At 44.8% G+C, this 10,795-nt stretch overlaps 1 protein-coding gene across 2 annotated transcripts in view; it reads left to right on the forward strand.

The window, feature by feature from the left end:
* Positions 1–8,376, forward strand: part of SNX22 (sorting nexin 22) — a 134,067-nt gene extending 125,691 nt beyond the window's left edge. For both annotated transcript variants that reach the window (XM_086959207.1, XM_086959206.1), the window contains 2 exons: positions 5,119–5,186; positions 6,939–8,376. In XM_086959207.1, coding sequence (XP_086815333.1) covers positions 5,119–5,186; positions 6,939–7,060 — 190 coding nt within the window. In that variant the 3' untranslated portion in view covers positions 7,061–8,376. The remainder of the gene's footprint in view (positions 1–5,118; positions 5,187–6,938) is intronic.
* The last annotated feature ends 2,419 nt before the right edge of the window (positions 8,377–10,795 follow it).

Consider the following 10,795-nt stretch of genomic DNA (forward strand, 5'->3'; position numbering starts at 1 on the left):
TTATAACGCAGTCGTTACAACGACCTCATTATAATTCCGCATACCATTACTCCGCAAGTCGGAACAACGACTGGCGGAGGGGGGAGAAGGTTTTGAATTTAAAATCTAACACCTTCCCTAATGTCGGCACAGACTGGAGTTGGAATAGAAAATTAGACTATTCCAACATCCAGCGTCCCCCTCCGTTGTTACGACTTGCGGAGTAATGGTATGCGGAATTACAACGCAGTTGTTGTAACGACGCGTTGTAAATCCCTGTGGAGAAAAAGACTGTGGGATAACAAGGCATATTCAGGTGTAACACCCTCCTAAGCTATGCCTCTGGCTGCAGGCAATGAAAAGGAGTTCAGACTTGGGTAGGACTCGTGTGTCCTTATTTTCAGAGTAGTGTGTGGTGGTCTCCTCTGCTCCTGGGCCCCTGAAAGGTGGTGAGGTGCACATTCCCGGAAGGGGGGATGGGGGTTACTAAACAATACTACTGATGTTTGTGTCACCTTATTCACTGGCATGTGAGCCTAGGCCCCATGGAATCTGGTCCTCCAATACCCAGAATTTCTATCTGGGCTCGGTTCTAGTGTTGCAAGCTCGCTTTTTTCAAAGACCATGTGCTGTAGGTAAGGGCATAGCTTCATGGGGTTGTTTTGGTTGTGACATCCCCAAATAAATACACTCTTGGCTTGGTAGTTGGGTCTGGGGGCCATGAAGCTGGTCAGTTTTTCTGGTCATCTTGATTTCACTAAGAGGTTTTAACTAGTCAATTTTTCAGAGCAGGAACTTAAATATATTTAGACTGAGATTTTCAAAGAATTTGCCTTGGGGTTCCTTCACTTTTTGACAGAGCCTGACTCGAAAGCCAGGCTTTGAAAGAAAAAGTAATGCAGCAAAGTTCACTGCGCAGCCTTGTTTTACATTGCGTCAGGTAGGCGGTCCATGGTTGGTGCATGGGTCTTCCCATGCACCCACGCATAGATTTTGATGCAAAGTCATATTTCCAAAGAGTTTTAGACCAGGGTTTGTGCCAAAATGGCGCTCCTACCTAAGGCTGGTGTAATGAGGGAAAATATTTGTATTTGTCCTCGTTATTTCCTCTTTGTATAGTAGCTTTATTCTGCAGCACACATACATATGGAAGAAAGCCTCCAAGAATAGTTTTTGTTCCAGTAGTTTTTGTGCAGGGAAGTACCTCTTTCTGCACAAAAACTATCCTGACCGTAACGGAGACGCCTTTGCACTATGGAGCAATGGTGCCTGCTTTGGCACTCGGCAGTCCAAAGTGTGCCAATGCATTGAGAGACTAGAACTGTACCATTTCTTCGAATATATGGCAGTTTTGCTCTTTTCAGGTGACACCACGCAGTGCAGCAATTTTGCTTGCTTTCCTGCGTTGCCCAATTTCTATGTAAATATGCCCTTTAGTGATCGGTTTACCAAAAAAGTAGAAAGTTACTCCTTGAATGGATGCAAATGTACTACTTTTTAGAATTCAAAATGATTTAGATTAGTAGGCTTGGAAAGCTATGCCAGTCTCTGGTATCCAGGCATACTACTGGCAATCAAACACCCAAATGTTGATGGGAAAAACTGCTTGCAAATTGGCTAGCTACTGGCAATCCCTCGGGGTAGTATTCCAAACCATTGTTTTCCCTCACAGTGCCACTCTAGAAAGAGGGCCTGATTTAGGATTTAGCAGACGGAGTAAAGGCAGACACGGTGGCGGAAAAGTTTACTCCATTTTCTCTGCCTCCCAAGTTTAGAGATATCTACCGGCCTGGTGGACAACTCTATACATTGTCAAGAACCACCGTCATGGTGGTTCCTGTCTATGTAAGAAAACTGTAATGAACAGCTCCCTCAAACATAACCACTTGCTGTCAAACGTTTCCAAAATATTAATTTGTCATAAACATACTCCCTACAAGATCATACCATTTGTTGGCATCATTGTCTTTGCTTCCTTCTCATTATGTAGCACTTGCCTGGTGTCACTTCCTTTTCATGGACTGGCACACAAACCAAGTATTGATTCATTTGCTTAGTACCCCTCTTCCAACCATCTGCTGCTTGCCCCAGAATGTGTATTCCTATTCTCTAGCCGTGCTCCATTTGCAGTCTTGCCTGGGGGATTTTAGCGCAGAATGAAGCTACAAGCTGAAGTGGCATGTTTGCAAATGTTCACATTGTTCATTGGCTGGCAAACAATGGACTTCACACTGCACATGACATCAACAGTTAGCACAGTGTGACTCCTCTGAGCTGGCGGTATGATGGGCTACTACTTACCATGTGCTATGCCAGTTGTGGTGGTAGGCCCGGTGCTTCCGGTGCCACCACGACAACACCTGCTGTGATACCATTCCCATTGCTTGCTGGTGTTTTGCAAGCTTCCCTCATAGCCGTTAATCTTCAGGGACATACATGTGAAGCGCACCCTGCACAACTGCTCCATCTCCAGCTTAAAGCAATTAGGGGCACCTGAAAATAAAGCAAGGGAAATGTCCTACATGAAGCACTAACCATGAACACATTTCCACCACAATTAGACTCGAGGTAATTGGCTCCCATTCAGCTCTTGGTAATAACTGCACTGATGCTCAAAAAGAACGCCATGTGTATTAATACAAAAGACAGATTCAATGTAACACACAAAGCTGTTCTAGATGCAACTTGGCATTGTAACTATGCACTTTCTCTCATAGCAAACATGCAATACGGCTCCTGATAACACCCAAACACGATTTGATTCTCTGTCTTATCCCAACTCCCACCCACCCTGTCTCTTGTTTTAACTGATCCCCACCTCTTCCCTATTTCCTATCATCCCTTCACTACAAAACGACCAGTGATGGCCGCGTTATAGCGCTTTTTAAATTCATCCTGCAATTCGCCGCCCCTCACCCCTCCGTTAAGCCACACCCACCCGATTGCCAAATTCAATAGCTCGTCCATGAACGAGCCCTATTGACTTTGGCAATGCAGATGGCTGCTATTAGCTGGTAGATGTAACAGCTGGAACAAGTACTGTCTGACATCTCTTTCTATTCGACAGTGCACATATGGGTTATTCATACGCCTCCAACACCAGCCCACCTATCAAAATGCATGCTGCGCTTCCCTCAACCATACATAAAGCAGGCTCTGATTGGGACTGCAGATATGCCTGGGCAGTCACAAAAAGTGGCCCAGATTCGCAAAACACTTAGTTAGAATCATGGTATATTGTTGGGAACAATTTGTGAATGTCACAGGGTTTTAAAGCTTGGGGGCCAGTAACTTTATTCATGACTGGAAACACAATTATTCCCATGTACTTAACCCACATATTTCCTGAGACTCATCTTCAGGGCTATACATTTCCTTCTCGCGCTTAGGTCCCAGAACCTGCCACACACCCTTAAGTCCCATGCCAGTACTCACCCTCAGATCCCAAAATTCCCTGACTGCCATCAGCCCCTAAAATTCCTGCTCATCCACAGGGATTCTCCTTTCCCAGTGACCAGCAGGTCCCCAGAGGATCATACCTTAAATTCTGGAGAAATCTGTGCACCCTCAGGGACCAGTGGGCTCTCCTCAGACAAAATCCGCAGCAAGACTCCCTTTGAGATGCAGGGTCCAATACAAATGCTGTCACTCACTCATGCCTCGAGGTTCTTGCTCATCATCAGCTGGTCTCAGGACCCTTGATCTCATTTCCACTCTTGGGTCTCCCAACACTCTTGATCAGACTCAGATCCCTAGCACTACTGTTCAGTCTTGGGTGTTGTTGCAATGTTTCTCGCCCTCCGGGCTCCTGATAGTCCTTGTAGGTCTTGCATACGTTGACCTGGAAGATCCTTCTCCTTCTCGGTCATTAGGATCATGTTCACCATGTGTTTCCCCAAGGCTTCTTTTTACCCTAAGCTCCACGGGTATTCTACTCACCCTAATGCCCTGAAGCTCCATCTCCCCACCAGAACTACTTAACTGCTCCTCAACCCAAGTACCATGAGTGGCAATCTGGAATTTAACCTTGCTCAAATCAGAAGATAAGTTTAGTGGAAGTGGAAGTAGCCAAGACCTTATGATTTTAGTGCTAACCTGTAGATAGAGTTCACCAGCCCTTTTCGTCATTGGCCTGGGACTGTGTCATTCACATTTTTCTTCCACACACTACGGCTTACAGAATGGGGCACCAGGTCAGCCTCCTTGAGCACCATTCACTAATTTCAGTGTGAGTGATGCATTCTGCACATGAACACACAACATAGTACTCCTCAGTGCCATGAGCTACTTCTGTAGAAACAGATTCTATTTTCCATATTTTCAAAACCCTGGCAGCTTCTGCAACAACAAAGATTTACAAAAAAGCAATAACTAAACAAAATAATCATTGACAAAGACAAAAGCCTCTCACCCAAAATGGCACCTAGTGGCTTTGCAAATGCTTGTCTACTTTCAGTAGCTACCTCTCCACGCCTTCCCTGTAGCCACTCAGCAGTAAATAGGAGGCTTTGTGAGGCTAAGAGTAGGCACAAGTGTCAATCGTGTGATTTTATCGAGGTCAGAGGCGGCATGATCTCACTACAACCTCTTTTGGTAAATCTAAGTCGATGAACCACTCTAGAGAGAGCAGTGGGACCTTGGTGTAGTACTGAAAATTGAAAAGAATTACCTTTGGTAGCTACCAATTGGTGGGTGAGAGATAGAGTGAAGTAAAATGAAAGACTATGAAAGTGGAATGGACTGGAAAGTTATATGAGACCTTGATAGTGGGTGTGGAGTGATGGTGTGTTGCAAGGCATGGTGCAGAGGGGATAAGGGTAACATCTGGTTTTGGTGCCAGTCATTTCTAGGGGTATTTCTACATGTATGTGGCTCATTCAAGATGGGTGGTATGGCGTGTGCTGTAATACCCACTGTGGTAAAGACACAAGTTACCACATAACTTAATTTAACGGCCGGCTCATCACTAAAACCACTATTGCGTTGTGCACCCCGTGATTGAAAAGATAAAAGGAAATTGTTGAGTTAGTTAGTTAGTTCAAAGAGCAGCAACTTGTTGATTAGGTGTTAAATAGTGTGCTGTACAAATAACTCACAAACCATGATATTAATCCAAAGTTTTACCATCTTCCTCAACAGCCTCCTGCTTTGCCATCAACCCATGGTGGGCTTCCTCAGAGACCCCTATGTGCTACACTCCTCGACAGGTGAGTTCAGCTAACTCAGGCAGGTGCAGTGCCTGTTCATTTGATTATCAGCACACAGGGGCCTCCCCGAGCATGACCCCCATGGATCATAGTGCACATTCAGAGCTGTGTCTCCAAGAAGATTGACCAGTGCTCTGTCCTTGTTCTTCTGCATGTCCTCGGTGCCCCATAGTATCCAATGGGGTCATCGTCTACCTGCCTAGCAGGCTGCATCCACTGGTTCTATCTATTTCAAGGTATATATGTCTTTCTGTAGTAGATTCTCTCACTGCACTAGTTGCCGTACAAACCAAGCTAAATGTCAGTCTGTTGCCACCTCCTTCTAGCTGGTTGTCTAACCATCTTTATGTTTGGCTATCTGAGGAGCATATTTACATTAAAGTGGCGAAGCGTGTCATTAATCCAAGAAGGCTTACCACACTCTTCATCACTTTAGAAAGAAGGGTGCACCATATTTACTAGAATATGGGGCAGCCCTGCGTTTCCCCCTGTGCTGGCGCTAAATTAAGCTGCCTAGTGCCAACGCAGGCACCCTTACACCATAGTGCAAGGGTGCCAGTGTTGAAGGAAGATTGTTTAGGAGCAGGAAGGTCACACTTCCTGCACACAAACAATCTTTAAATGCCGTTTAGGGATGTATGACGTTACAACGCATACTTTTACCACGCATACCATTACAACGCGGTATTTACAACGAATACCGTTACAACGCATAGCGCTTAGAGGTGCTGGATAGTGGTAAGTATAATTTTATATTCCAACTCCAGACCCCGTGGACACTAGGGAAGGTGTTGGATATAAAATTATACTTATTCCCTATCCTAGAGCGCCCCCCAGCGCAATGCGTTGTAATGGTATGCGTGGTAATGCCTGCGTTGTAGTGGTAGTGCGTTGTAAAAACTTCGTTGTAACAGTTGTATACCGCCGTTGAGTAACTTCTATGTGTGCTGTTAATGCAGTACACATTAAAGTTGCAAAACAGCATTTTTTCTTTTATCCCGTTTACCGCGGTGGACATTCCGCCACGGTGCGGGCGTTCTACTGAGTGGGCGGGGCTGCATCGGCCAATGGTCGTTCGCAGCATCCGCGAGGTAGTGCTCGGAAGAGGTTAAATGATTGTTTGTGTGCAGGAAGGGGACCTTCCTGCACATAAACAATCATAGGCATTTTGCTGTTTATATGTGTGCTGCACAAGGCAGCACACATGGAAACAGTAGAAATTAGGCGAAATAAAGCATTTCTCATCTTTTCACCTGTTTAAGACTAGGTTTTCCCTGATCTTCATTTTGGCGCTGCCTCCTATTTACTCTGCCCTTCAAAATAGGGGGCAATGTCAAAATTAATGGGTGTTGCGGTGTAGTGTGTCATTATTTCTGAGAGGAGTCTTGCTCTATTCTGTACTGATTTTATTTATCTGCTTTTTAAGTCTGACATGGTGCTGCATATGTTCCTCTGCATCTCCATGAAGAAGAGCGAGACAGCAATAAAAGTAATACTTGGCAAAGATACCCAGGCTCAGTAATGCCATCGTGGCATCACTGTGGCCCTAAGCATAAACAGCCAGTTCTTCTGAGTATGAAAAATGCACCCGTACAGCTGCATACACTCCCCAGTGGGCTGCTGATCAGATTATGGTAATTGGGGGACAAGGGTAACTATGCCTTCCCATGGTCATAGCAAGAGAAGGGTTTGCTGGACTAAATGGTCATGTGCTCTTCACTTACACCTTTTATTCCTTTCTCTCTGCTGCAGATCCTTTCCCAGACATCATTGTAAGTGGAGTGCTGCAAGGACTTCTTTCCTCACAGAATATCAATAACAGCCCACACCTGGAAACCAAGCTGGTGCAACCTCACCAACACTCTGGACCTTGAAGGAGGGTGTGACACTGCACCAACCAATCAGAGCCCAGGACGGGTGGCAGTCTTTGCTTATGAGAAACTTTGCTGCAGTAAATAATTGATGTGCTTCTCTTAAAGCGTTGCTGGCCCGATATGTGCCGGCCAGTAGGAGGTGAGGCAAAGGTCTTGTGTCCAGTTCAATTCCACGGATGCTGTGAATGTGTCGATTTGTGAACTATCATTGAAGTGGGTCAAATTGAGATATATTTACTAGAAGGGTGTGATGTGGCCAAGCTTTGCCTAGCCCTGAGTGTAGTCCATTCTCCCGACACCTGCTCGCTATCTGTTCATGTGGGGACTGTGGAGAGAACGTAGTAGCTTTTTAAGCAGTACTTTGATCTGAATTGTGCACAGTAGCATGGTTACTGAGGGAGCAGAGATGGAAAGAACACCCAATGTGCCTGATTGGAAAATACAAGGGTATTCCACAGGAACCTGCTTCTTCCTTGTCAGTGACAATATCTGGCCTCTGGCAACAGCGCCGCAGGGTTATGAAGTTATGGATTAGCACCCCAGACTGGCAATGCCACACAGATCCCTGCATGCTACTTCCACTTCAGATACCTAGGCCAATTCTGCTGAGGTACATTCACTTGTTGCAATTGAATCAACCGAATAATCTATGGTCAAACCAACCCATGCTAACCATGAACTCAAAAATGAGAGGGTGTTCTGTTAATCCTTGCCAGTAGCCCCACATCACATGCTCTCTAAGGGACGACCATTGGAATCCTAGTCTTTCAAGTTGATGAATGAGCCATCGCAGAGGCCAATGGAAAATTACCGTCTGTGTCTCCCCCTCCAAGTGGCTGCGGACCTTCTGTGGGATCAGCATTGAGCACTATGGCGTGAATACAATGGTGTAGACAAGGGCACGAGTCCGAAAGGTAGAATTCCTCCATGATCACCTTGGCTGGGTCTCCTCTATCACCTGTGCTCTCTTTGGCTGGGATTCCTCTGTACTTTGTGCCCACTTTGGACTCATGGACAACACCCTAGGTTACTGTGGCCATCAGAAGTTACCATTTTGTGTCTTTGCATATGTTGTTGTGCGCGTCCATCTTTGCGATACCTGCGGTGCCTCTGAGAAACCGGGTTTTTAAAATGAAGCGGTGTTTTGTTGTGTTTGGCATTTTCTTCTATTTACAGTTGTCCACCTGACAGGACAACATGAGGATGGCACCGCCTAATTTTAACTGTCGTTGAGTTCTTTATTTATTTAGAAGGAAAACTGAAGTGTTGAATTGTGTTATGGTTTTGAAAAAAATTAAAAACTAAAAAAAAAAAGATTTGCGTGTCTCACCTGATCCTTTCTGTTGTTTGCCGTCCACTGAGATACCACGGCGTCCTGATTGTTTTAGATTTTAGAATATAAAATTTACGTAGGGCAAAAAAAAGGTAGCGCTTGCATTGGTGGAGACCACGAAAAGAAAAATTATCAGATGGCACAGCAAAGGACACCAGAATGGGAATGAATACCGGTGCGACTGTAACATCATTGGATGGTACTCTTTCGGCACTTGAAGGTCTGTTTAATGAGATCTGGTTTTAGTGGAAGAGCTGGGGAAGGGCAGATGCTTTATCAGACAGAACACATGCAGATATGTTTTAGAAGCAGCTTGCCCATCCAAAACCGAAAGAGAGAAAGACACACACACACCCACACACACACAGACACCCACACACACATCTCCCCCCCCCAACACACAATCACCTTGCCCACTCTCTCTCTCTCTCATTTTACTCTGAGGTCCTTCCATTTTCTAGCATCACTGTGCCTTTAAATAATGGCACCCCCTATTCACTTTACCAGTCATGGCACATTAGCTTTAAAACAGACCTAGAAAATATAAAAAAGATAAATGAACGCTTTGGTTTGCTGAAGGCAATGTTATTGATTATCCATTTCTTTGCAGGGAGGTGTGCGTACCTCTGTGCCAGAGCCTTGATGTTTTTCAATTGGGAATTATCAAGGGGCATATTATCAAGAAACAGCGTTAAAATTATCGCCGCTTTAGAGGCAGGAAACTGCTGCTAAAGCGGAGATTATGGGCTTGATCATATGCCCTTGTGAATTCCCATAGACGCCCATGTTCTGGTGTGAACATGGGCTTCTATTGGAATTCTCTACGGCACATTATCAAGCCCATTATTGCCGCTTTAGCTGCAGTTTCCTGCCGGTAAAGCGGCGATAATGTTAACTCCGTTCTTGATAATATGCCCCCTAGTTCTTTAGTCACGTTGTGCATCCATCAAAACTATGGCCGTATTTAATAATCTTTCACACAACGTAGCGCAGCAAGGACATTTAGTGTGCTGTGTTGTGCAAGAGGGAAAACAGAGCAGAGCCTTATCTACAAAGATTGACCTGTTGCTGGTGTCCCCTCTACTGGCTCACAAGCAGCCTACCTTGCATCATGGTGCAGAGGTGAGTGTGCATTTTCTTAGCATAAGATTTGTACTGGAAGCTGAGCACTGCATTATCAATTCCTACACAAATTAGAAGCAAACGCTTTCTATGTGTGTCGTGCACTTCAGTACACAGGCAATGCATGCTTTTTTGAGAAATAAACACATTTCCTATTGTTAATGCATGCTTCAAGAAGGCGTTCATTTTTTGACACATAGCACCGTCTGGCTGTTTTAGTAGATTGGGCTTTGTGTCAAACATATGGGTATGTATGCTGATTCGCTCCAGTAATGTAACAGAAACAGCCCCTGGATGTCAAGCGATATTAGGCAACACAGTGCAGCACAAAGATGTTTTTGCACTTTGAAAAGAAAGGGTGTCTTTCCAGCACAAAACACATTTTGAACTGGATAATAATTACCCTTGCAAGGCTTTGTGTCACATTGCACTGTACAAATCCCTAGGGAATATGGGCCTATGTGTTTTTCCATCTCATTCCAGGTTACATAGTGAGGACAGGATGTGCTCCACTAGTGGCAAGAGCTGCCAACTCGGGAGCTGGGGATCCGGGGTCGAGTCTTGTCATTGACGCAACATCCTATGATTCTGAGCAATTCACGCAATCCCCTGTGCTCATGGACAGTGTCTGGATACCCTCACCGGTGATGAGCCGCGCTATATAAATCTACAAACAGATTGATTCAAACCCCACATCACTACCTTATGCAGCATCAAGTTATAATGAATATGTGTATTTTGTTAACATGTTAGCTCAATATTTTTGCAGCATGTCTCAAACTAAAATCCGACAACACTAATGAAGGAAATCTTCACCCTGAAAGTCTGGAGTCTGGTAATACCTAATATGCAGGGGGTTCCTAGGAAATGTGTTTGCCCAATCTATTATGTACTCCCAAACTATGGAGGGGAAATCTCTTTAATTGAAACGTCTACTTAGTCATTGATTGTAAACCTCAAATATTCCCCGATACTGATGTTTAGGGGAACATTAATATTCCATATGTCCAAATGAAAGTGTGTGCATGCTCAAGGACTTTTCAACTTCTTTGTTCATTCCCAAACATATTCAATGTTCCAGCCAACACATTTCGTCCTTGGCCCCAGGCCTACCTCAGGGCAATCAAGATTCTTGAAATTCCCTTGGTAACATGGTTTGTTTGCGATTTCCATATCATAAACCATATTTCTGATTATTTCTAAGCAGTGTAGAGCAAGACTTCCAGGCTCCGTGTGTGTTCACCTGCACAGCCAGGTGCGAGGATTTGGGTATATAATAA

The sequence above is a fragment of the Lissotriton vulgaris genome, chromosome 2_2, assembly GCF_964263255.1.
Source record: "Lissotriton vulgaris chromosome 2_2, aLisVul1.2, whole genome shotgun sequence".
In the NCBI taxonomy this organism is placed as follows: Eukaryota; Metazoa; Chordata; class Amphibia; order Caudata; family Salamandridae; genus Lissotriton; species Lissotriton vulgaris.